The 27,741-nt window shown below is 41.2% G+C and overlaps 1 protein-coding gene across 2 annotated transcripts in view; it reads left to right on the top strand.

Moving 5' to 3' along the window:
* Positions 1-27,508, top strand: part of alp3 (alkaline phosphatase 3) — a 141,259-nt gene extending 113,751 nt beyond the window's left edge. The window contains exons 2-12 of one of the 2 annotated variants that reach the window (XM_073922652.1): positions 5,044-5,125; positions 8,004-8,120; positions 8,315-8,430; positions 14,774-14,948; positions 15,309-15,481; positions 15,687-15,827; positions 16,911-16,980; positions 17,078-17,212; positions 18,719-18,910; positions 22,064-22,180; positions 25,048-27,508. In XM_073922652.1, the coding sequence (XP_073778753.1) occupies positions 5,044-5,125; positions 8,004-8,120; positions 8,315-8,430; positions 14,774-14,948; positions 15,309-15,481; positions 15,687-15,827; positions 16,911-16,980; positions 17,078-17,212; positions 18,719-18,910; positions 22,064-22,180; positions 25,048-25,358 (1,629 nt within the window). In that variant the 3' untranslated portion in view covers positions 25,359-27,508. 2 annotated transcript variants of the gene reach the window in all.
* Positions 27,509-27,741: the final 233 nt, after the last annotated feature.

Genomic DNA, 27,741 nt, shown 5'->3' with positions numbered 1-27,741 from the left:
AAGAAAACATATATTTTGGAGGTTTTGAACACTGAATTTTTACTGTTTATTTTTTTCCGTCGCTATTTTTATTTTTATTTGTCTTTTGCGCGAGAGAAGACGAATAAGACTACAGCTAGATCCCTGGCCCCGCCCAAGAGCAAAAGAAAAAAACGATATATTTTGGAGATTTTTGAACAGGGAATTTTTACTTTTTAGTTTTTTTATTCGTCGTTATTTTATTCCTATTATTTTTTTGCGTGAGAGAATTTGCCGTTGAAACTGAAACTGAATAAACGCGATAATGAAAGTATTAGAGGATGACAAGCCTTACCTTTCTGGAGTTTTTAGCCGTTAGATTTGCTGCTCGCACCCTGTTGCTATGGAGACGGACGCTGCCGATGACATCACACGGAACTGCGAAAGTTGCTCAGAGTTCTATTTTTCCTTTTCAGATCTTTATATTCGTCTGGTTTGGCGTGAAGCGGCTGATTGTGTGCGTGTTGCTGTGACCGAGGAGGATCGGTTTATTTCATTTTATTTTTCGCTTATTATTTTTTTTTGTTTGTTTAGTTCTAGTGGAGTGATTTGAGCTCTTTTTTTCTACGTTTTTTTATCTATGATGGAAAATCTAAATACATCAATGCAAGCTGCATCGCCTGTTTCAGAGCTGCGGGTTTCGGTTGTTTGGTTGCGGCTCTTCTTGGCGACGCACATGCTGAAAAAACTTGCTAGCAACTCTAAACTTTGACCTTTTTGCTGCTGCTGCTGCTACTGCTGGCCGAACGGTTCATTGTACACATCACGTACGTGGAGAAAACTTCAAAAAAATAAAATAAAAATGAGAGCAGAGACTTCAGGAGGACCAGGACGTGAGCCTGTAGTGGACTTTACAAACACAAATCATTACGACTTGAAGATATATATAGAAATAAACTCTTAAAGTGTTTAAAAAAACATACGGAAAAGCTGGAGAATGAGAGAATACAAAAACTACATGCCTTTCTGCTGCCTGGAGATGCAATTCAGGAGCGTCCTGTAAATATGACTTTTGTTTTGTTTGTTTTTTCGATAATAAAAATGCTAACTTTAATGCCATGTATTAATTTTTGGCTTTTTTTTTTTTCCTTTTTTTTTTGGCGGTTTAACCACACCCGGCTTGTACAATTATCCTCCTCTAGTTATTATTGATTATAGTTTAATGAAATTATGTAAATATTTCTCTTTTTTTGCTCTAAGTATTTAATTAAGAGAAATTAATGCCTCTTTTCACATTTGAAACTGGAAAAGATAATAAAGACATTGCAATGAAAAAAAAAACGAAAGCACAACGTGTCGATTTCTTGCATTTTTGGGGGATTATTTCAGCATAAATTATCTTTTTTATTGAATGCTTGATTCTGATTGGCTGATGGTCACTCTAAGGCAGGGTAGTCCATACTCGGTCCTGAGTGTAGCTCCAACTTGCTTCAACACATCTACCCGGAGGTTATACCTAGTATACCTAGTAAGAGCTTGATTGGCTGGTTCAGGTGTGTTTGGTTTGGGTTGGAGCCATATAATGACACCCCTGCTCTAAGGTGTTTCAAGAGTTCACACTTAGATAATGCTTGACTATTTAAGCTAGTTTGGCATGCTGTCCCGGGAGAGAACCCTGAGCTCGGTGATAGATGAGCCCAAGGCTCCCGCCTGGTCAGTAAGCATTTGGAGGGATATGAGATCAGGTAGTTCTCGATAGCTTCCCAAAATAGATCACTAGCTGTGCTAATTTGTAGTTAGTGCTTGTGACTTTAACTTTTGTTGCATGGTTTTTGAGTGTGGGAGGAAACCGGAGTACCCGGGGAAAACCCACACGAACACTGGGAGAACATGCAAACTCCGCACAGAGAGTATCAGTTGGCTCAGCTAGTGTTGAACCAACGACCTCCTTGCTGTGGGGCAACAGTGCTAGCCACCAAGCCACTGTGTCGCTTGAACTGAGGAGGAGGGAGAAGGGATGGATGGGGGGGGGGTGTTTCCAAATCGAAGATGAGGATTGAAGTTTAGGCTGGATATTTATGTTGAATTTAGAGTGATCCGATTGGCTAGTTGGTGATTAGTGATAGGGATCAGCTGTAGTCAATCCTATCACGTGCTCCTCTCGAAATTAGTTTGAGAAACTTCACTTAATTATTGGCAGATAAACGCACAGGTAAAAGTAGTTCCGGCAGGTTTTGAGCCCATCACAGCTCCATATATCACAACACTGAATGATTTGAGTTGTTTCACTGCTACAAGAGCCAGAAATCATATCAAAACACAGCAGATGGCTTTGGAGGAGCTGTGGGAGAAACTGCTGCAGCACACAGGAGCAGTTTGAGGACAAAAACCTGACAAATGTCTAAAAATTACCGATATAGCGGCTAAAGGAGCAAAAGTGTAGAAATGTCTCTCCTGTTTAGCAGATCTGAGTTCAGCTCTTGGCCACCAGAGGGCACCTCATCCTTAACTGTGTTTTAGTGCAAATAAACAACATTAAGTAGTAATTTAAATTGATCTATTGTGGTAATTATGTAGTTGCGATGGTAACACACTAACTATAGTAATTGATCTGGTGTGGTGATTTTGTAGTTGCTATGGTAACACAACAACTATAATAATTGATCTGTTGTGGTGATTCCACAGTCGCTATGGTAACCCAACAGCAATAAAAATGTTGTGGGGATTCTACAGTTGCGATGGTAACACACTAACTATAGTAATTGATCTGTTGTGGTGATTGTATAGTTGCTATGGTAACACAACTATTGTAATTGATCTCTTGTGATTGTATAGTTGCTATGGTAACACACTTACTATAATAATTGATCTGTTGTGGTGATTCCACAGTCGCTATGGTAACCCAACAACAATAAAAATTTATATGTTGGGATTCTACAGTTGCTATAGTAACAACAACTATAGTAATTGATCTGTTGAGATGATTGTATAGTTGCTATGGTAACACAACAATTGTAATTGATCTGCTGTGGTGATTTCACAGTTGCTATGGTAACACAACAACTATAGTAATTGATCTGTTGTGGTGATTCCCAAGTTGCTATGGTAACACAACAACTATAGTAATTAATCTGTTGTGGTGATTCCACAGTCGCTATGGTAACACAACAACTATAGTAATCTGTTGTGGTGATTCCACAGTCGCTATGGTAACAACAACTATAGTAATTGATCTGTTGTGGTGATTCCACAGTTGCTATGGTAACTCAACAACTATAGTAATTGATCTGTTGTGGTGATACTATAGTTGCTATGGTAACACAACTACTTTAGTAGTATAAACAAATGACCCATACTATAGTTTTCTACAACTATAGGTTTTATAAAACAGCTGTAGTAAAAACTAATGTACACTGCAGTATTTATTACACTATTTATTCTAGTTCACTAGTTAATACCACAGTATACTAGAGCATTCACTAACAAAGAGTTGTAAACACTAATGCACATTATAATTTTTCTATAGTAGGGTCAGGAACACTACACAGTTTATATATATATATATATACATGCTAACACTTTATTTTGATGGTCCCTTTGAGTGGTCCCCCCTGTGGTCTTCTGCTGCTGTAGCCCATCCGCCTCAAGGTTGGACGTGTTGTGTGTTCAGAGATGCTCTTCTGCAGACCTCGGTTGTAGCGAGTGCTTATTTGAGTTACTGTTGCCTTTCAATCTGCTGGAACCAGTCTGGCCATTCTCCTCTGACCTCTGGCATCAACAAGGCATTTGCGCCCACAGAACTGCCGCTCACTGGATATATCCTTTTTTTTTCAGATCATTCTCTGTAAACCCTAGAGATGGTTGTGCGTGAAAATCCTAGTAGATCAGCAGTTTCTGAAATACTCAGAGCAGTCGGTCTGGCACCAATATTCATGCCATGTTCAAAGTCACTTAAATCCCCTTTGTTCCTCATTCTGATGCTCAGTTTTAACTGCAGCAGATCGTCTTCACCATGGCTACATGCCTAAATGCATTGAGCTGCTGCCAGGTGATTCGCTGATAAGAAATTTGCATTAAGGGGCAGTTGGACAGGTGTACATAAAGGTCAAGGCTTTTCACAGAATCGTGTTTTTGATGCACAGTAAGTGTTCGGTTTATACTTTGTTCTTGTTGTGATAGTGATTGATAAATGTATTTGACTTTGCTATCTTTATTATATAAGCAAACGTCCTTCTGATGCTTAATCTGCAGGATTTTATCTTGCTTTATGGCTCTTGTTTCATAAATGCTAATAAATATGCTCATATCCAGCACTAACAAGATTCAAAACCTGAGCAGTGCTGCTAAATGCAGGGTTGCCAGGTTTTTGCAAACAAAACTAACCCGACAGTATCAAAACTCAAAATAAGCAACTGCACGTTCCTAAATAGACATATTGTACATATTGTCTGCATTATACACGTTTTTGTCTTTCCTATTAACTGTATATTTGTAGTTATAAACATTGTTATCATAAAAAAAGGCTTATTTAAGATTGATAGCACAGCTAGCATGCTGTTTCACGCAGGCAAATGCAGAACAAATCGGCTGGAAGTAAGCCCCAAACTTGTAAGTTAAGTTAATTTTAAACAAAACATTTATTTATTATTTAGCAACATCCCAGGAGAGTCTTGCTAATCTGTTACAAGGGCAACATAAACAGCCCCTCATCCTCTCCCTCCTCACAAAAGTGTGCTCAATCTCTTTATAATTAGCACAGTTTCTAAAATAACACAATTAAAATTAGGTGAGTGAAATATTACAGTGTAACCAAATGTTATTATTTCATTATGTCAAGTCTTTAACCCGCAAAATATATATAGGCCTATATATTAAAACGCGACGTGGTTAAACGTAGCCCAATTTCGCGGGAAAACTGTGGACTTGGCAACCCTGCGTGAAGAGTTTAGTCAGTCATTGCTCATTTACAGTACAGCGGCCGTGAACTTTTGTTTTGTTTTTAATTGGTGGGGGTGTTGTTGACATCACTGGGGGTTAGATGTCGAGAGTCTGTGATATACACATGATTTCTGCAGTTTATTCCAGTGTTTAGTACAGTTTTGTCTCATCATGTTTGCTGTCCGTGTGTCCGTCGTCTGTTTTCTGCTGACCATCACTTCTGGATCAGGTGAGCCTCTGTTCAATTATTTATTTATTTGTTTGTTTTTTTACAACTTTAAATATGATAATTGGTGGTGTAGATATAAAAATAAATTTGGTGGATGCAAATCATTTGTTTATGTTTTAATTTTTGACAATGGAAATATAGCAGAACAATGGCAGAACAGATTAAATTGATTTAATGGACATTATAAATGTTTCTTCTTATTAAAAACAATGCAAACAGCCCAGACAGATGGTAAAAACAAAAACGCACACAGATATACATTTACAAATACATACCAAACGTTAGATCACAAGAGTACATTATATTTTCCAGTTTATTGTGCGCTGAAAATAAAAACATTAGATCACCTCAAATTGCTTCATCTCAAAACTGTAATAAAGTTAAAGATAATTGATTTATTTTAGATGTAATAAGTTGGAAAGTCAGTTTCATGTTCACTTTTATTATATGTAGAAATTTGTAATCATTTTTAAGAATGATTTGCATGTATTTTTGCATGTTTTCCTGTGTTTTTAATTAATTTAATTTAGCATTTGGTGATCAGAATCGCAATTATGTAAAAGTTCAACCATTAAACATCAATTGACAGGCCCGTAGCCCGCCTGGTGAAAGGTGTGGTTGTTTATTCTCAAAAAGTGGACCTTTTTGCAGTCATACGCCTCAGTTTCTATTTAACTATGAGATTTAATTACTGCATTTTAGTGACATTTTAAGCAGTACTTTCCTTTTTTTGCGGTATTAGCTAGTCAGATGTCATCAACCACACTTTTTGATGTACTAAAAAAATTTCCTAAAAATTTGCAGGAAAGAAAATCTAGAACAAGACTCATTTTTAAAATGCAAATTTATTACATCATATATCATTAGGAAAAATGGCAATCTGTTAAAGTAAAAAAAAAAAAGTAGCCTATACTGTCATTTAACCTCTTTGGTTAAAAAAAAAAAAAAGTATAAAAATTCCTGGATATCAACAATAGCCACAATATATTCAAATTAATTTAACATGGCCTGCTTCTGGTGCTTCACACCTTTTTATTGCTCATTTTTATTTCAGGAATAAAATCGAAGATTTAGAAAAATAACTAAAAGTTCCCTGTAAAATGTTTGTTTATAAACAATACAGTAGTGACAGAAGACTTCTCTCACATCAGATTATAATCCAAGCAACAGCCGACAGAGGATGGGTTTGGGCGTAAAGCCTTTTTCGATGGATTATTTTCATTATTTATGAAGGCATAGCTGTCAAAAATCTGACAAATGAGCTGATGTATGGGACAAACTCTGGACCTTTGTCTTTTCTGCCTTTCTTGCTTATTTTGACCCACAGCGTTACTCAGTATAAATGTCACATCAAAGACTCAAATGTTATCACTCAGTGGGTTCTGTCACGTGACTCGCGTCACATTATCGTGGCTTTGAGGCACCATAGGATTCAAATTACTGACGAGGGTTATTTAAAATTACACTTTATTACAATATATATTGAATATAAATATATTGATTGTATGATAAATATATTATATAATGTTAAATTACATAAAATAATTAAAAAGGTTAACACCCCCACCTTTTAGCCTACCCAATTCACCTGTACCGCATGTCTTTGGACTGTGGGGGAAACCGGAGCACCAGGAGGAAACCCACGCGAACGCAGGGAGAACATGCAAACTCCACACAAAAACGCCAACTGAGCCGAGGCTCGAACCAGTGACCTTCTTGCTGTGAGGCGAATGTGCTACCCACTGCGCCACTGCGTCGTCTTCTCAGGAACGTATGTATTTTAAAATTACACAACACTTACGTACATGTAGCAGTTCACACCATTTCCTACTGGATTATTACCTGCCATTTAATAAGATAATGAGTATTAACACTTATTAAGTATGATCTTATTTTACATCCCTAATGTCAGGGGTGCCCAAGTCTTGGTGGACCGCTGGGCTGCAAAGTTTAGGTCTAACCCCAATCAGACACACCTGGGCTAGCTGATCAAGCTCTTACTGAGCTTTCTAGAAACATCCTTGCAGGTGTGTTGAGGCAAGTTGGAGCTAAAATCTGGAGGACACCGGCCCCTCAGGACCGAGTTTGGAAATCCCTGCTTAATACCTAAACCCAGGGTGACACTGTGGCGCAGTGGGTAGTGCTGTGGCCTCGCAGCAAGAAGGTTGCTGGTTCGAGTACCAGCTGGGTCAGTTGTCATTTCTGTATGGGGTTGCATGTGCTTCCCAGGCTTGCACGGGTTTCCCTCCGGGTGCTCTGGTTTCCACCATAGTCCAAACACATGCGCTATAGGGGAATTAATGAACTAAATTGTCCTGTGTGTGTGTGTGTGTGTGTGTGTGTGGATGTTCCCCAGTACTGGGCTGCAGCTGGAAGGGCATCTGTGGTGTAAAACATATGCTGGAATAGTTAGTGGTTCATTCCGCAGTGGTGACCCCTGATAAATAAGGGACTAAGCTGAAGGAAAATGAATGAAAATGTAAAATTAAAAGGGCAGCATGGTGGCAATCGCCTCACTGCAAGAAGGTCACTAGTTCGAGCCCCAGCTGAGTCAGTTGGCATTTCTGTGTGGAGTTTGCATGTTCTCCTCGTGTTTGCATAGGTTTCCTCCGGGTGCTCCAGTTTCCCCCACAAGTCCAAAGACATGCAGTACAGGTGAATTGGGTAGGCTAAAATTGTCTGTAGTGTATGAGTGTGTATGGATGTTCCCCAGTACTGGGTTGCAGCTAGAAAGGGCATCCGCTGTGCAAAACATATGCTGAAATAATTGGAGGTTCGTTCTGCTGTTGTGACCCCTGATAAAACAAGGGACTAAGCTAAAGGAAAATTAATGAAAATGTAAAAATAAAAAGTGTAACATGTTATTTGTGTATCTCAGTTGAAGAGGAGAATCCAGAGTTCTGGAGGAAGTCGGCTCAAAACACACTGCGTTCGGCTCTGAGCCGGAAAATCAACACTAATGTGGCCAAAAACATCGTGCTGTTTCTGGGAGACGGTGAGCTGAACGACTTACACTACAACCTTCATATATTGTTAAATAAAAAAAAAACAAAATAAAAAACTATGATTATCCTTGTACTGTTTTGCATTGGTATTTCAGCACAGTATCAGAAACCTCCTGCTGGCACTTGCTCCAGCCAATCAGATCATGCCGTTTGGGATGTTAGTGTTTTTTGTTTTGTTGTGCAGGTATGGGAGTGACGACCATCACAGCCGCGCGGATCCTGAAGGGTCAGTTACAGAAACACTCAGGCGAGGAGACCGTCATGAATATGGACACATTCCCCAATGTGGGTCTTGCGAAGGTAACGTGTTCAAACTATGTTTAAAGTCAGGGCCGGCCCAAGCCTTCAGGGGGCCCTAAGCAGGATTTTATTTGGGGCCCCCTTGGTGCAAACAATGACAAATTATCGTAAATCCTTGATAATTCGCACACTATAAATTTAAAACACACATTATCGATTTTATTCGCTGTAGCTGTGTTGCTTACATCATAAAATATATGTTTTAAGACAATCCTAAATATTAATCTGCAGAAACAGCTTCCTATTGATCCAACTTTTTATATGACTACTTGCCCAAATCTAAATAATTGACACTAAACATTAATATGGGCTGGCAGAAACAAAAGCAGCTGGAAGTAGCCAATAACATACTGATTTTTATTATTATTCAGGCACAAGACGCTGCCAAACAGTCAAACATAGTGACAATAAAGATACATTTATTTTTTATTGAATATAAATGTTAACGCTGAAAAAAAAATCATATTGTATTTTGTAGTTCAAATAACTTAAAACATCTATTTAAAGCTGGTGGCGGCTGGGTGTACTGTAGCTAAAGCGGTTATCTGCTGCAGTCAGTGTGGAAAACTGATTAATTAAATCAGATCTTTTGTAAATTTAGGTGAATATATTGGCGCCTGAGTATGTATCGCTGTCAGAAATAACAGTATAAATGGGCATATATTTTGTCCCACCATTAATCCACAACTCAACAAACTAAAACGAAAGTCACACAATAATTTCAAGCACTCTTGGGGGCCCCCTGGTGGCCACGGTGCCCTAAGCAGCCGCTTAGCTTGCTTATGCCTTGGGCCGGCTCTGTTTAAAGTCTTTAGAAATTCACTCCCAAATGAATCCACCGATTGATGACTGGTGTTAAGGAGCTAGGGTTGTAACAATATACCGGTATGACGGTCTACCACGATTTGAACGTGCACGATTATCATACCATGAACAATTGCATATTAACTGTTTTAACCCTTAAAGACCGAGACAGCCACCCGCAGCTAAAAATAAGTATTGCTCTTAAATGTTTAATAACTTTTGATCCGCTGATCCGATTCATACAATTCAAAGATTGGCATAAAGAAGAGAATCTCAGCTTTCCAGTGCTGTATCACATAACATTCGCGGACTTTCAGAGGCTCCGGAATCAGTGCGGATACATCGTCAAAATTTGACAACGCTGATTTAACAAAGAAACGCTCGTCACTGTGTCTCCGGACAAACCAGACATGATACATTGATGCATTGTCCCTCCTCCATGCCCAGATTGGTTCAAACTCGCTATATCACAACCAATAAGCATAGGTTTCGCTTTTGTTTGTGGACCAACACTGAGCTTTTTGAACAACACGGAATGAGAGATAGGCATACATTTATGCGCGGCTAAATAAAACGCAAAAAAAAAAAGTTTTGCATGAAATAATTCTCATACTAAGTACTTTTGCATGCACAGCAGCACAGAAACATGAGAAAACAGTGACACAGCAAAGACGAACTGCTGCTCTTGCTGTTTTCAAAAGACACAAATGAAGGTGCAGCTGTTTGTCTGCATTGCAGACAACCATATCCAAATCCATATCCACAGACAACCATATCCATGCTGGCACATAAAACCTAAGGATGTTCCATATTGAATCTAGTTTCGTTATGTAACTATTTATAGTATAGTAAATATTTATATCTATTTTTTTACTTTGCACCATGTTTATTTGGACTTTATTTGGACTTTGACACATTATTTCTTATTTTCTTATTTTTTATTTGTTCATTGTAAGTGGTGTTGTTTATAGTAACTGAAAATATATTATTTGGAAAAAGTCAAATTTGCTTCACTGTTCTATTATTTTGTAACATTTGTAACATACCGTATACCGCGAAACCGTCAAACCGTGGTATTGTTTTAGACGATTATCATACCGTAAAAAATTCATACCGTTACAACCCTATATGGAGCATGTGTGTTATCATTTTAATCAGCTTTTTAATTAGTTTCACGTAGGCTGTTTCTCAATACCAAGTACGCAAAGTTCGGACTTGTGTCCTTGGAAGTTCAGACTTGCCAAGTTCAGACTTGGAAGAACAAACTCCCGAGGACGCGAGGACACAAGTCGGGTACTTCTTCAAATGGACCAGCTGTGTACTTTATACCGTCACTTACCTCACCATGAATTCATCAGTTTTACTGTACATTCACAATAAAATGATTTAATTAATATTATATTAATATTATAAATCTACATTTTTGATTTAGGGAAATGCACACATATATTCATATAAATGTGAATTAAAATGAGTGATTATACACTGACACGTGTCTTGATTATCAGATTTATTAAACTACAATGGTAATTATACACACAATAATTAATAAAGACATACACGATAAGAAATAAAGATTACGTCAATCAATTTGGTAAACAAAGACAAACAGCGTAAACATGGTAACATAATTAAAGACAATTAAAAAAGGTAACAAAACAACACTGCCAAAATAACACACCTGAGGACAAATAATAGATTTATAAGACCAAAAACTGTCAGTTAGATATTCACAAGATGTATGACGGAGCTGATGACGGAGCTCCCGCTGGCAGGCTGGGAGTCGGAGTCCGCATAAGCCAAGGCACATCGTCGAAGAATAAACTGTGAATAAACTGCCGATTCTAGTTTAAAACAACTACATTCTCGCCTGAAAAACTCTTAAAACTTTATTTTGTGACACAGTAAAGGAGTATTTTTAAAACCGTGAGGGTTTCCTCCTCCGCCATTAGCGCTTGCTGGTTACGCTGCAATGCATTCTGGGATTCCTGAACTTGGCAAGTTCGCACAAGTCACCTCTTGATGCATCTTTGACCAAAGGGGCAGAGCAAGTACACATCCGGGAATTTCATCTGTACCTGGAAAGATGTGAACTTTAGAATTGGAGCAGTACTTTGGCGACGGTTGATGACGTTTCACGAGGACACAAGAACGCATATTGAGAAACAGCCTTTATTTTAAGAGCCCCTATTATGGGTTATTGAATATGAGCTTCCATGCCGTGTGTAACACAACTCTGAGTGATTGAAAACATCCAGCTGAGGGTTAAATCTGAAAGTGCACCATGTTTAAATCTATTGATTCTTTAGCGGAAAAGTCGACTCAGAGTCGAATAAATGAATCAAGCTTGATTTGGATCTTTTGCTTGATCGCATCGACGTCGATACGGTACATGCATAAATATGTAGTTTCAGTTCCAGAAAACTGAGCACGCGATTTCCCTCCACACAGTAGCGGGGGATCACAGGACTGATCATGACGCGAAGATGATGATCACTGACAGATGGAGATGCAGCTGCGGGGAGTAAAGGGTTAAAGATCATTTTCACAACAACACCACAGTATAGTCAACGGTGTGCTGTGTTTGCTCCTGTCATTTGTCTGATTTTTGGTACGATAACCTACACTGCAATGCGGGATTGCTATTGAAGGAGCAGCAGAGACTACGGGACTTTGTCAGTAACGTTTACAATTCATGTGGAGCAGTTTCTTCTTCCTCCAAATCATAACATGTAAGTGTGATTAAAATTGTTGCCTTGTTTTGTGTTGTTTGCTAAATCTGTGTTTAATTGTGGGTCATAAGTTAAAATCGTCCCGCGCGGCTTGTAACCACATATCGATTATAGATCAGTGCTTGTACTGTATCTCTAGAACTGTTAAATCTGTTTGGGGCTGTTCACATATCGTGTCCAAAACTACGCTAAAAACGCAACGCGTGCTTCTTCCTTTACCGATTTAAGTGCGTTTCTGAGCTTGCTGGTGTTTAACTGCATTGATTTATTGCATTCCTGCATTGGGCTCTTACATACTTTCTGCCACTTCATACTGCTGTGGTGGGCATTTCTCTGTCTCGCACTGAACGCAGTCAACCAATCGCAACAGACAGTAGGCCGAGTGCCTTAGTGTCTCACCAGTGCTGATATGCAACCATATCTCGCTGCTACGAGTGTGATATTGCGTTTATACAACAGTTGGACGGCACAATCGTGTATATAAGTAAGAAAATCAATCACGGAGAGACTAAAAACCCCTTTTTATTAGGAACTACTTTCTTCCGCCATTCATTTACATCTGCAGCTGACATCAAAACAGCAGAAGACGTTACTGATTCACCAACGTCACTTTAGAGCTAGTGTTTGAACGACTCTGTCTAAAGTGATGACAAAACAGCTGATTTTGCTCACATTTTAAGATTGTAAAGCTGAACGTGACATGAAATGCCATCCATCTACAGAGATATCTCCTTACAGTCTAACAGTCTACAGTATTTCTCTGATGCAATCAGGATATCACAATAATTAACCCCGAAAAAACCACCGCGATCACTACCAGACTGCTGTTGTGTTTGCGATACGGAAAAGCGCTAAACACATGCGGACTTCGCTTATTTTAATCTTCCAACACAACACACATTCCTGATAAGTGAGCAAATCAGTATAAATACAGCACTACAACATACAAAAGATAGAGATCGACTTAGATCTTTACCAGCATACCTGCCAACATGCCTCTGAAAATCCAGGAGAGCGGGGAGAGAGGGTGTTCAGGGGTGAGGTCTCTGACACTGTTGAAAACCGGGATAGGAAGCAGCGGGTTTTGGGCGGCCGCTTCGATCGGGTACTGTACCCAAGTTGCCAACCCGGGGGTGTTTACAGACTGTACCAAAGAGGGGAGTGAAATTACGGGAGTTTTTTAGGAAGAAATAAAAAAAGGATGGTTGCGAGAGACTGGTCTGAAATACGGGATACTCCCATGAAAAACAGAAGTGTTGGCACGTGTGCTTACCAGTTTAATAATGATTTGATCAGCTGTAGATAGAAATCAGACTTTTATAATCTTCTAAACGTAAAGGCATATTAAGCAGTCCTGGCACCATCTTGTGGATAAAAAACGTCAACCGTCTTTGGTCTACTACACTATGGCAGGCTAATGGCCGAACTCTCTCAGAAATTGTAAATATTTAAAAATAGGCACTATTCTTACAAATAAACTGCATAGTGGCAATCTAAACAGCTACATTCTCCACTAAAAAAGCCTCAAAATTACATTTTGTTGTCTAACAGTAGTGTTGGAGAGGAAAGGAAACTGCTAGGCTCTAGTTCAAATTATGTTCAGCAAACAATCCTGGGTGTCGGTCAGGACACGACAAATGAGGAGACTGGAACTTCTCTCCAAAGTGTATTGATATTTAGTCTAGAAATAACATAACAAATAACATGAGGATAAATTAGTACAGTTGAATGGGTACATGTACACAAAATAATCAATCTTTGCTTAGTTAGGTATAATAAAGCTTACAGGCTTATCCTAAATAACAATTATAGCTCTAAATAATATAAATCTTACAAATAAAGATGATACATTATCAGCAATATGTGTAATACTGAATCCAAGTGCATTAATAATTAAATAATTTGCCAAACATCACCACAAATGCAATAATATTGATTAATAACTGCAGTATAAAAGATTTTAACATTTATAGTGGCTAATGAGGCATTTAGCTGTCTCTATATAGCTTAATGATCACTCGATCGGACATGAAGCATCAAGCATTGCATGTCTGAGCATGCCCATACAGATGTAAATGTATACTAATACACTTCAACAAGGATAAAACATACAGAAATAAAGAGAAAAACTTACTTTATGGTCATGCACTAACACTTGGAAAACTTAAAACACCAAACGAACTTCAGGAGTGAAAGGATTAAACTTTAGCTGCACAGCCGTCGATCTCTGACTGCATAATGAAAGCAGCAGAAAAGTGAAACTATAACTGTAACGCCTCCTACTGGAAGCATCAGGAAATGCACTCTTAAGTTTTCAGAATACAAGTCTGTTAATAAAAGTCTAGCTTTCCTTAGAGCCTTTTCTACAAGCAGTAATATTTGTCAAACTTTAGCGTCTCTCTGCTTGTTGCTGGCTGTATGTTGGCGGAGTAATACACAAAGATGAAGAGTGAAAAGGCTTTTGTGTGATGTTACTGGCAAAATATCGCACGGCTATTAGCCAACCAGATTCAAGGACCAGACAGAACTATATATATATATATATATATATATATATATATATATATATATATATATATATATATATATAATTATTTTTTTTATATATTTATTTTAGTTAATAATTTGTCAGGGTGGTATTAAACACTGTTTTCCATGTAGGATTAATCTTGTATATAAACCTTTGCAATCGCAATAAACAAATATATATTTAAAGTTTACGTAAATCGTGATAATTCCTCATCAATCTTCGTCTGATGATGATGATACATGTGTGTGTGTGTGTGTGTGTGTGTGTGTGTGTGCAGGTGTATTCAGTGGATTTTCAGATTCCTGACAGCGCAGCGACGGCTACAGCGTATCTGTGCGGAGTCAAAACCAACCTGAACACTGTGGGTGTGAGCGCAGCAGCACGTAACGGAGTGTGTCGATCACAGAAGGGCAACGAGGTCACGTCCATCCTCAGATGGGCCAAAGACGCAGGTTAGATGCTTAACCCATGAGCATTGTTCAGATTGACTCCCCTGTCATTATGTTGGGGGCTGTTTTTGCCCCATTGACTTCCATTATAAGGACATTTTTTAAATGCAAAGGCATGACAGCTTATAATCATTCTTGATTGTTTGTGGTTTCCCCTGTTGGGAAGAGTTAAAATGTGTAATTGTTGCTGTTGATGATCAGTTGTCAGCATTAACCCTTTAGTTAGACCTTTGCTAATCCATTTCTGGCTTTTACATGCCCCACATTAAATATGTTTTGTGTGTGTGTTTGTCTGTCTGTCTGTGTGTATGTGTGCCCATGCATGCATGTGTGTGTGTGTGTGTGTGTGTGTGTGTGTCTCAGGTAAGTCAGTAGGAATAGTAACGACGACTCGTGTCCAGCATGCGACTCCAGCAGCTTCATTCGCTCACAGCGCCAGCAGGACCTGGTACAGCGATGCGGATCTGCCTGCGTCTGCAGCTACTGAAGGCTGTGTGGACATCGCTACACAACTACTACACAACATCGATATTGACGTGAGTGTGTGTTAGAAAAATACACATCTGAAGCTGCAAAATGTTAATGATTTGTCCAAAATAAACAACAATAAGTGGAGAATGGCAGAATTTTGAGGTCATCTGTACCTTTAAGAGCCGGAGGGGGGAAATTGTTTTAAATACCATGTTCAAGTTCACTTGTTGGATCTCTTGGACAGTTGCAAGTGTGTATGTGTGTGTGCAGGTGATCATCGGAGGAGGCCGTAAGTACATGACACCTAAAGGTTTCCCCGATCCAGAGTATCCGTCAGACGCGAGTGCTCAGGGCCAGCGGAGAGACGGCAGAAACCTCATTCAGGACTGGATACAGATGAAGGAAGGAAAGGTGATCAACATAACAGCCAATCACACGCCTCTCTGATGAGTTAATAAACACTCCAGCCAATCACACGCCTCTCTAATGAGCTCATGAACACTCCAGCCAATCACACGCCTCACTGATGAGCTCATGAACACTACAGCCAATCACACGCCTCTCTAATAAGCTCATGAACACTCCAGCCAATCACATGCCTCTCTGATGAGTTAATAAATACTCCAGCCAATCACACGCCTCTCTAATGAGCTCATGAACACTCCAGCCAATCACACGCCTCACTGATGAGCTCATGAACACTACAGCCAATCACACGCCTCTCTAATAAGCTCATGAACACTCCAGCCAATCACATGCCTCTCTGATGAGTTAATAAACACTCCAGCCAATCACACGCCTCTCTGATGAGTTAATAAACACTCCAGCCAATCACACGCCTCTCTGATGAGCTCATGAACACTCCAGCCAATCACACGCCTCTCTGATGAGTTAATAAACACTCCAGCCAATCACACGCCTCTCTGATGAGCTTATGAACACTCCAGCTAATCACACGCCTCTCTGATGAGCTCATGAACACTCCAGCCAATCACACACCTTTCTGATTAGTTGATGAACATTCCAGCCAATCACACGCCTCTCTGCTGAGCTCATAAACACTTCAGCCAATCACACGCCTCTCTGATGAGTTAATGAACACTCCAGCCAATCATACGCCTCTCTGCTGAACCCATAAACACTCCAGCCAATCACACACCTCTCTGCTGAACCCATAAACACTCCAGCCAATCACACGCCTCTCTGATTAGTTGATGAACACTCCAGCCAATCATACGCCTCTCTGGTGAGCTCATGATTACTCCAGCCAATCACTGATGAGTTAATAAACACTCCGGCCAATCACACACCTCTCTGATGAGTTAATGAACACTCCAACCAATCACATGCCTCTCTGCTGAGCTCAGGAACACTCTAGCCAATCACACGCCTTTCTGATGAGATCATCAACAATACAGCCAATCAGAGGCCAAAGATTAGACACCGCAGAACGTTTGGATGATTATGACGTGTTTTGCTGATGTGTTTGTACAGGTTGCCAGATATGTGTGGAATAAGACAGATTTTGATGCTTTGGATCCTGAAAAGACTGATTATCTGATGGGTGAGAGTCAACATTTCAATGTTTTAAGAAACACTGGCGGGAAAAGAGTTAAAAATCCAGCAAAATGTGAAGTGTTTTGCGTGTGTCTGTGTTTCAGCTCTGTTTGAGCCGGCTGATCTGAGGTTTGATGTGGAGCGAGATCACAGCATGGACCCCTCCATCTCTGAAACCACCGACAAAGCCATTCAGATCCTCAAGAAAAACCCCAAAGGATTCTTCCTGCTGGTCGAAGGTCTGTCAGCTTTAAAACAAGTCCAGTCCAGTCCAGTCAGTGTTTGTGCATGCATGTGTTTGTTTGTGGATGCATGTTTGTTTGTGGATGCATGTGTTTGTTTGTGCATGCATGTGTTTGTTTGTGGATGCATGTTTGTTTGTGGATGCATGTGTTTGTTTGTGGATGCATGTGTTTGTTTGTGGATGCATGTGTTTGTTTGTGGATGCATGTGTTTGTTTGTGCATGCATGCGTTTGTTTGTGGATGCATGTTTGTTTGTGGATGCATGTTTGTTTGTGGATGCATGTGTTTGTTTGTGCATGCATGTGTTTGTTTGTGCATGCATGTGTTTGTTTGTGGATGCATGTTTGTTTGTGGATGCATGTGTTTGTTTGTGGATGCATGTGTTTGTTTGTGCATGCATGTGTTTGTTTGTGGATGCATGTTTGTTTGTGGATGCATGTGTTTGTTTGTGCATGCATGTGTTTGTTTGTGGATGCATGTTTGTTTGTGGATGCATGTGTTTGTTTGTGGATGCATGTGTTTGTTTGTGCATGCATGTGTTTGTTTGTGCATGCATGTGTTTGTTTGTGGATGCATGTTTGTTTGTGGATGCATGTGTTTGTTTGTGCATGCATGTGTTTGTTTGTGGATGCATGTTTGTTTGTGGATGCATGTGTTTGTTTGTGCATGCATGTGTTTGTTTGTGCATGCATGTGTTTGTTTGTGGATGCATGTTTGTTTGTGGATGCATGTGTTTGTTTGTGCATGCATGTGTTTGTTTGTGGATGCATGTTTGTTTGTGGATGCATGTGTTTGTTTGTGCATGCATGTGTTTGTTTGTGCATGCATGTGTTTGTTTGTGGATGCATGTTTGTTTGTGGATGCATGTGTTTGTTTGTGGATGCATGTGTTTGTTTGTGGATGCATGTTTGTTTGTGGATGCATGTGTTTGTTTGTGCATGCATGTGTTTGTTTGTGCATGCATGTGTTTGTTAGTGGATGCATGTTTGTTTGTGGATGCATGTTTGTTTGTGCATGCATGTGTTTGTTTGTGCATGCATGTGTTTGTTTGTGCATGCATGTGTTTGTTTGTGCATGCATGTGTTTGTTTGTGCATGCATGTGTTTGTTTGTGGATGCATGTGTTTGTTTGTGGATGCATGTTTGTTTGTGGATGCATGTGTTTGTTTGTGGATGCATGTGTTTGTTTGTGGATGCATGTGTTTGTTTGTGGATGCATGTTTGTTTGTGGATGCATGTGTTTGTTTGTGGATGCATGTGTTTGTTTGTGGATGCATGTGTTTGTTTGTGCATGCATGTGTTTGTTTGTGCATGCATGTGTTTGTTTGTGGATGCATGTGTTTGTTTGTGGATGCATGTTTGTTTGTGGATGCATGTGTTTGTTTGTGGATGCATGTGTTTGTTTGTGGATGCATGTGTTTGTTTGTGGATGCATGTGTTTGTTTGTGGATGCATGTGTTTGTGTGTGTGATATATGTGTGCTTTCCCTGTGTGTGGTTTAGGTGGTCGTATTGATCAGGGTCATCACTCCAGTCGGGCGTCAGCCGCTCTGCATGAAGCTGTGGCTCTGGATGAGGCGGTTTCTCGTGGACTGGAGCTCACTGATGAAGAGGAGACGCTGACCATCGTCACTGCTGACCACTCACACGCATTCACTTTCAACGGATACCCTTTCAGAGGAAACAGCATTCTGGGTACACCTCTGACCTGTGTGTGTGTGAGAGTGTGTGAGTGAGGTGGAGAATCAATACCATATAGTGCTGAAAGCAACATTATTCATAATGAAATCATTTGTGTAATGTTGCAGTCAAAAAGGTGTTGAAAATATCTTTGTTAAACAGCACTAGGGAAATTCAGAAGAGAGAAAATCATTTTATTTATACACACACACACACACACACACACACACACACAGTGGTCTGAAAAAGTGCTTGCCGCCTTACTGATTTCTTATTTTTGTGCACAATCGTCACACTTTAATGTTTCAGATCATCAAACAAATTTAATTCTTAGTCAAAGATAACACAAATAAACACAAAATAAAGACTTTGAAGTGGCCTAGTCAAAGTCCTGACCTGAATCCAATTGAGATGCTGTGTGCATGAGCTTAATAAGGTGATTACTGCTGGAAAACCCACCAATGTTCTGCAAATATGAGTGGGACAATTTCCTCCACAGCGCTGTAACAGACTCGATGCAAGTTATCGAAAATGCTTGATAGCAGTTGTTTCTGCTTAGGGTGGCCCAACCTGTTATTAGTTTTAGGGCCAAAGATTATTTTCACCCATGCCTATGTAGTTTTTTATTTCGTTTTCCCTTAATAATAAAAACATTCATTTAAACCAAAACTAGATTAGTTTAGATTAGATTGAACTTTATTGTCATCACACACAGGGCGTAGCTAGCTGAACTGGGTGATGGGGGCAAGGGAGCTGTCGCGGACACCGCCATCTCTATTCTGCCGCCCTAGACGTGGATATAACTGAGGGTGCGGGTGGTGAGGGTAGTGTCGCGGACACCGCCATCTCTATTCTGCCGCCCTAGACGTGGATATAACTGAGGGTGCGGGTGGTGAGGGTAGTGTCGCGGACACCGCCATCTCTATTCTGCCGCCCTAGACGTGGATATAACTGAGGGTGCGGGTGGTGAGGGTAGTGTCGTGGCTGCTTTCCTCTCTATTCTGCCGCCCTAGACGTGGATATAACTGAGGGTGAGGGTGGTGAGGGTAGTGTCGTGGACGTCGCCCTCTCTATTCTGCCACCTTAGACGTGGATATAACTGAGGGCGCGGGTGGTGAGGGTAGTGTCGTGGCTGCTTTCCTCTCTATTCTGCCGCCCTAGACGTGGATATAACTGAGGGTGAGGGTGGTGAGGGTAGTGTCGTGGACGTCGCCCTCTCTATTCTGCCACCTTAGACGTGGATATAACTGAGGGCGCGGGTGGTGAGGGTAGTGTCGCGGTCGTCGCCCTCTCTATTCTGCCTCCCTAGATGTGGATATAACTAAGGGTGCGGGTGGTGAGGGTAGTGTCGCGGATGCCGCCCTCTCTATTCTGCCGTCCTAAACGTGGATATAACTGAGGGCGGGGGTGGTGAGGGTCTTGTCGCGGACGTCGCCCTCTCTATTCTGCCGCCCTAGTCATTGATATAACTGAGGGTGCGGGTGGTGAGGGTAGTGTCGTGGCTGCCTTCCTCTCTATTCTGCCGCCCTAGACGTGTATATGACTGAGTGTGCGGGTGGTGAGGGTAGTGTCGCGGATGCCGCCCTCTCTATTCTGCAGCCCTAGACGCGGATATAACTGAGGGCGAGGGTGGTGAGGGTCATGTCGCGGACGTCGCCCTCTCTATTCTGCCGCCCTAGTCATGGATATAACTGAGGGTGCGGGTGATGAGGGTAGTGTCGCGGACGTCGCCCTCTCTATTCTGCCGTTCTAGACGCAGATATAACTGAGGGCGCGGGTGGTGAGGGTAGTGTCAGGGACGTCGCCGTCTCTATTCTGCCGCCCTAGACATGTATATAACTTAGGGCGTGGGTGGTGAAGGTAGTGTCGTGGACGTCGCCCTCTCTATTCTGCCATTCTAGACGTGGATATAACTGAGGGCGCGGGTGGTGAGGGTAGTGTCGTGGACGTCGCCCTCTCTATTCTGCCGTTCTAGACATGGATATAACTGAGGGCGCGGGTGGTGAGGGAAGTGTCGTGGACGTCGCCCTCTCTATTCTGCCGTTCTAGACGTGGATATAACTGAGGGCGCGGGTGGTGAGGGTAGTGTCGTGGCTGCCTTCCTCTCTATTCTGCCGCCCTGGACGTGGATATAACTAAGGGCGCGGGTGGTGAGGGTAGTGTCGCGGACGTCTCTCTCTCTCTATTCTGCCGCCCTAGACGTGGATATAACTGAGGGTGCGGGTGGTGAGGGTAGTGTCGCGGACGTCGCCCTCTCTATTCTGCCATTCTAGACGTGGATATAACTGAGGGTGCGGGTGGTGAGGGTAGTGTCGCGGACGTCGCCCTCTCTATTCTGCCATTCTAGACGTGGATATAACTGAGGGTGCGGGTGGTGAGGGTAGTGTCGCGGACGTCGCCCTCTCTATTCTGCCGTTCTAGACGTGGATATAACTGAGGGTGCGGGTGGTGAGGGTAGTGTCGCGGACGTCGCCCTCTCTATTCTGCCATTCTAGACGCAGATATAACTGAGGGCGCGGGTGGTGAGGGTAGTGTCGGGGACGTCGCCGTCTCTATTCTGCCGCCCTAGACGTGTATATAACTTAGGGCGCGGGTGGTGAGGGTCATGTCGCGGACGTCGCCCTCTCTATTCTGCCGTTCTAGACGTGGATATAACTGAGGGCGCGGGTGGTGAGGGTAGTGTCGTGGACGCCGCCCTCTCTATTCTGCCGTTCTAGACCTGGATATAACTGAGGGCGCGGGTGGTGAGGGTAGTGTCGTGGCTGCCTTCCTCTCTATTCTGCCGCCCTAGACGTGGATATAACTGAGGGCGCAGGTGGTGAGGGTAGTGTCGCGGACGTCGCCCTCTCTATTCTGCCGCCCTAGACGTGGATATAACCAAGGGCGTGGGTGGTGAGGATAGTGTCGCAGACAATAACTTGCCTAATTACCCTAACCTGCCTAGTTAACCTAATTAACCTAGTTAAGCCTTTAAATGTGACTTTAAGCTGTATAGAAGTGTCTTGAAGAATATCTAGTCTAATATTATTTACTGTCATCATGGCAAAGAGAAAATAAATCAGTTATTAGAGATGAGTTATTAAAACTATTATGATTAAATAATATTTATTTATTATGATTATGTGTTGCAGTAATGCTTACTTGTCAATCATCTCTGTTGTTTGATAGGTAAATCTCCAATCTTCGCCTCTGACTTTTTACCATACACAACTCTGATGTACGGGAACGGTCCAGGACACAAAATCACCAACAACAAGCGTCCAGACATACGCAAAGTTGACACTGGTAGGAAATACAGTTGTTTGCTGATTAAAACCTCAAATGTTGTATTTACTACGGTAGCCCAGTAGTGCAGAGCGCAACAACATTTTAGAAAGCCCTGCTGAAAAATCCAGCTTAAACCAGCCTAGGATGGTTGGCTGGTTTTAGCTGGTCTACCAGGCTGGTTTTTGTTGGGTTTTGACCATTTTCAGGCTGGTTTTAGCTGGTCAGGCTGGAAAATGACCAGCTAAAACCAACTTGACCAGCCGGGTTTAAGCTAGACATAGCTGGTTTTGGCTGGGCACACAGCCTAGCTGGGCTGGTCAAGTTGATGAACAATTCATCAGTGCATGTCATTGAGAAAAAAAATAAACAAATACTTTGCCCTTGTAATCTTTAATTGAAATCTGAAAATGCACTTCCTGTTTGTTTTGAGTTAAATTCTCAGATTAGGTCTGTCTGATGTAGTGGGTGTGGCTAACATACTTAACCACGCCCCTCCAGCTGTCAGTTTTGACATGAAACAAAAATGGTTAGGAGTCTGTTACGTTGTAATAACTCTCCTCAAACCCTTTCCCCATCTTTATGAATGAAACGCCTACTTTACTACAGCTAATCAGAGTAAAAAAAACAAGCCACGCCCACTATTTTCTCATTTAATATTCCGTTTCTCCAAAGAGCAGGGAATCACCAAGAGGCGACACTCTAGTGCGATTTGGGAAACAGCCACTAGATGGCGCGGCGGCCATTTTGGAATGAAAACTCCAATATAACAACAGCATTATAAGTCTGTAAAATAAACAAACAAATAAACAAAAAGTGCTGATGATTGTGATAATAAGTTTTGTCGTCTTTTAGGTTGTATTTCAGCTTTAGTGTGGTTTTTAAACAAATAAATAAAAAAATCAAAGCAGCTGCTTGCCATCGCGACTGCAACAAGATCCAATGGACGCAGTATTGACAACTTAGCGACTTTGTTGCTAGATTTAGCGACTTTTCAGTCCCCCCAGCGGCAAATTTTTAAAAAAGCGACTAGCGACAAATCTAGCGACTATTTTTGTGTTACTGGAGATTTTTATAGACTGCCGTTTGTCCATACTGTACCGTCCCTACTCTTCTCAACGAGCTGCGGGTGATGCCGCCGGCCCCTCCCCCGCCTCAGAGCAGTGCCAGTTGTCCCAGTCCTCGTACAGCAGCCTCTCCCACCTGCAGCCCGACAGCAGATCACCTCTCTATGTACTGACGGCAAATGATTTAGCACCGGTAGCGTGAAGGTATTTCCCTGGTACAGTCAAACTGATCTGCTTCTCTTTTATTTTAACAATTTAATTTGACCGTTTATTCTCTCTTGTTCACAATCACAGATATTTAAGTGAGAGTTTGGGAACTTGTCTGAGTTTATTACGTCTGAGAGATTGCAAATTCACTACACATCTATAATGATATACTGTGTTCAAGCAACAATAAATTTAGTTAAATTCCCTGCTGAAAAATCCAGCTTAAACCAGCCTAGGCTGATTGGCTGGTTTTAGCTGGTTGACCAGGCTCGTCTTAGCTGATCAGGTTGGAAAATGCTAAATCCAGCTAAAACCATCCTGACCAGCTTGATTTTACGCTGGACTCCTAGCCTGGCTAGGCTGGCCAAGCTGGTTTTAGCTGGTCATCTCCCAGCCTGATCAGCTAAGACCAGGCTGGAAATGGCTGGAAACCAGCCTGGAAATGGCCAAAACCCCTCTAAAACCAGGCTGGTCGACCAGCTAAAACCAGCCAACCAGCCTAGGCTGGATTTTTCTGTAGGGTTGACGTGCTTGTATAAAGCATAGTGCAAATATAAAAATCCCTTCATTAACCATAGACTCAGACTGTTAAACAAACAGAAATGGTAGAACGTGATGACATCAGTAATATGCAAATTAACGTATGAGGTAATCTAGCGACTTTTAACGACTTCTCGTTCAGAGCTTAGCGCCTTTTCGTTGAAAATAGTTGGCAACAGTGAATGGACGGCCGATCGCTTTCACTCCAAAATGGCGGAACCGCGGGGCTGTTGCTGTTGCAGTGGAACGTTCTATTGAGTGTCGCCTCTTGGTTATTCTAAGCTCTTTGGTTTCTCTGCGCCACAATACGCAAAAAAAAGGTCACAACTTCCGGTTCGTGCAGACTTTAATGTCATTAGCTGTGTTTCCATCCAAAAATGCGAATAAACTTTATGCGCAAAACTGGATTATCGCATAAAAGTTGTGCGAATGAAGCATCGTTTCCATCCAACGAGTCAAAGCGACCAAATCGTCACTTCCTGATTAACTGGCGCCAAATATCAACAATAAAAACTGCATTTGCTGCAGTAGGAGAAGCTGCATCAATCTTTTCTAAATGAATGCGCCTCAGAAGACAATCCTGACGAGCAGTGAGCGCGCAGTGGCGTTTGAAGGTTTCAGACGCGGAGCACAGGCGCTCTTGATTCTGGAGGTCATTAATAATATAATAACACTAATATTGAAACGGTAAGGCATTTTATAATGACCAAAACAACATTTCAGATGTTTTATAATGTGCTCAGCCTGACGTTTTGTCCATTCACACACATTTTAAGCATCACATGATCTCTTTTAACAAAATCACATGACCTTTTTTAATGCGCATGCTGGAGTTTGCGCGATAAAAGTGTTTCCATTGCAGTTTATGCGCATCTTTTCTTATCGAATAAAAAGTTCATCCTACCCAGTTAGGCGCATACGTTTTTTATGTGCATTTTCAAAATTTATGCGCATCATGGCGTTTCCATCAGCTGGTTTTTTTATGCGCATTTGCATAAAATAGGTGGATGGAAACATAGCTATTGTGTTGTGAGATCAATGTTTTAATGTACTGTTGTTCTGTATGTCTGTCAGCCGACAAGGACTACATCCAGCAGTCGGCCGTCCCGCTGGACTCAGAGACCCACGGGGGTGAGGATGTGGCAGTGTTCGCTCGCGGGCCCATGGCACATCTCTTCCAGGGCGTTTATGAGCAGAACTACATCCCGCACGCCATGGCTTACGCCGCATGCATTGGTGAAAATCAGCAACACTGCGCTATTACTGCAAAACCAGACGAAAACCCAGACACATCCACTGACCCGGGAAACTCTGCCCAAAACATGCCCGTCTATACCTTCACCATCCTGATGATCAGCACACTGATGAGGATTTTACTGCACTGAGAGACGTTAGGCTCATTGTTCATCTCCTCTAGAGTTAAACAGTTAAACAGTTGAGTTATACCATTGCTTTTATTTATTCAGCCGATGTCCGGTTCTGGCCCGTGTTCTGACGATTTTTCCCACCTTGTAAGATTGTCCTACCTCCAATTATGAAAGTAGGTAGGACTTATTATGATGCAATATGCTACCCATTAGATTTTGCTACCGGTGTAAATTCAAATGTAAAGTAGTGTGATATGAAGCTGTAAAATCTCCTATACCTATTCCCTAACCCCAACCTCACAACCATTCAAATACAGTGTTGGTAGCATAATCTGATGAGTAAGATAATATGTCAGGACACCAGTGCACTTTTAGCTTAGCATCAAATCAAATCAAATCAGGCCTTTATTTGTCCCATACACTTTCATGTGAAATTGAACCCCCCCAACCGTACACAATCATCACAATTTTCAGGGGAAGACAGGTCACAGAAGGTAGCATTTATAAAATAGGTAAGATACATTTCAGGAGAGGTAGGCAAAAAAACTCCCTCTCACCTTGCGCTTGAATTAGAGCAATGTGAGACCAGGGAGAAAAAAAGCCCCAGCAATCAAGCACATAAACACAAAGACAAGACACAACATTGCCACAGGAGATGGGAACAGGGGGTGTGGATATAGCCCGATGAGGGCGGGCAGCCATCTGGTCCTGCTGCCATGGTGCTCTTATTTCCACGGAAAGAGGGAAATATACAGTTGAAGTTGAATTATTAGTGCCCCTTTACATTTTTTTTCTTATTTAAATATTTCCCAAATGATGTTTAACAGATTCAGGAAATTTTCACAGTATGTCTGATAATATTTTTTCTTCTGGAGAAAGTCTTATTTGTTTTATTTCGGCTAGAATAAAAGCAGTTCTTAATTTTTTAAACACCATTTTAAGGTCAATATTATTAACCTCTTTAAGCTAAATATTTATTTGATAGTCTACAGAACAAACCATCATAATACAATAACTTGCCTAATTACTCTAACCTGCCTAGTTAACCTAATTACCCTAGTGAAGCCTTTAAATGTCACTTTAAGCTGTATAGAAGTGTCTTGAAGAATATCTAGTCTAATATTATTTACTGTCATCATGACAAAGATAAAATAAATCAGTCATTAGAGATGAGTTATTAAAACTATTATGATTAGAAATGCGTTAGGAAAATCTGCTCTATTTTAAACAGAAATTGGGGAAAAAATAAATAGGGGGGCGAATAATTCTGTATTTAATAATATACAGTTGAAGTTTAAATTATTCGCCCTCCTGTGGGATATGCGCATGCAACATGACATTTTTGCAGCGATAATGGCAAAGCAGGCCGTGTTAGTGCTCACTTTCCACTTTACCACAATCATCCTTTTTCCAACACAGCCAGAAACAGTGAAGAAAGCTGACGCTGCATATTTATTCTCTTAAACCAAACACTGACCCACTGACTAGTCACCTGCTTTAATGGATGACTTTATAGTATGTCCTGTATTATATTAAGTTGTCTTAACTACTAGGTACAGACGTCATAAAAATAACACAATGTACTAACTGTGTTCATAATGTATTGCAGAACACTTCTGGTGCTCTTGAGGCCACATTTGGGCCAAGTCCATTTGCTATGAGGGTAATTACCCTAACTTTACCGTTATTACCCTAGTTAAGCCTTTAAATGTCACTGTAAGCTGAATACTAGTCTTGAAAAATATCTAGTCAAATATTATGTGCTGTCATCATGGTATAATAAATGAGTTACTAGAAATGAGATGTGTTTAGAAATGTGTTGGAGAAATCTCTCCGTTAAACCGAAATTGGGGATAAAAATATACAGGGGGGCTAATAAATCTGCCTTCAGTGATGTTTTTACAAATAAAGCATGAGCACACATTGCTTTGCATCTTATAGACACAACCAAGCCTAAAGAATACACTCTGGAGAAACCTTTCAAATGCTGTTAGCAGTGCATTAAGGAGATCTCGCTCAGGTGCACAGTGTATAAATGATGCTGAAATGAAATATGGATGTCGTTTCCAGCTGTGTTGTGAGGGCTGACAGCTGTTTGTTTCTCCGGTTTGATCTCTGCATGTCTGATGGGCTCGGCTAATTAAAGACAGCGCTGTGGGTGGAGCACATTTGATGTCATTATTACACACACACACACACACACACAGTCATAAATAATAAATCGCACCCAAAGACTGGTTATTTTCAGCGAGCTGTAAGTCATTAATGCAGCAGGTTGAACATCTGCTGCACGTCTAATCCAGCATCAGAAGAGTGCGTCTCAATTAAAACTGCGTCGATTATTGTTTAAATTGACGACCCTTTCGTTGTGTTTCTGCCCCATTGACTTCCATTATAATCA

This window comes from Danio rerio, chromosome 15 (genome assembly GCF_049306965.1).
Source record: "Danio rerio strain Tuebingen ecotype United States chromosome 15, GRCz12tu, whole genome shotgun sequence".
Classification (NCBI taxonomy): Eukaryota; Metazoa; Chordata; class Actinopteri; order Cypriniformes; family Danionidae; genus Danio; species Danio rerio.
This window is presented reverse-complemented; position numbering and strand designations above follow the sequence as displayed.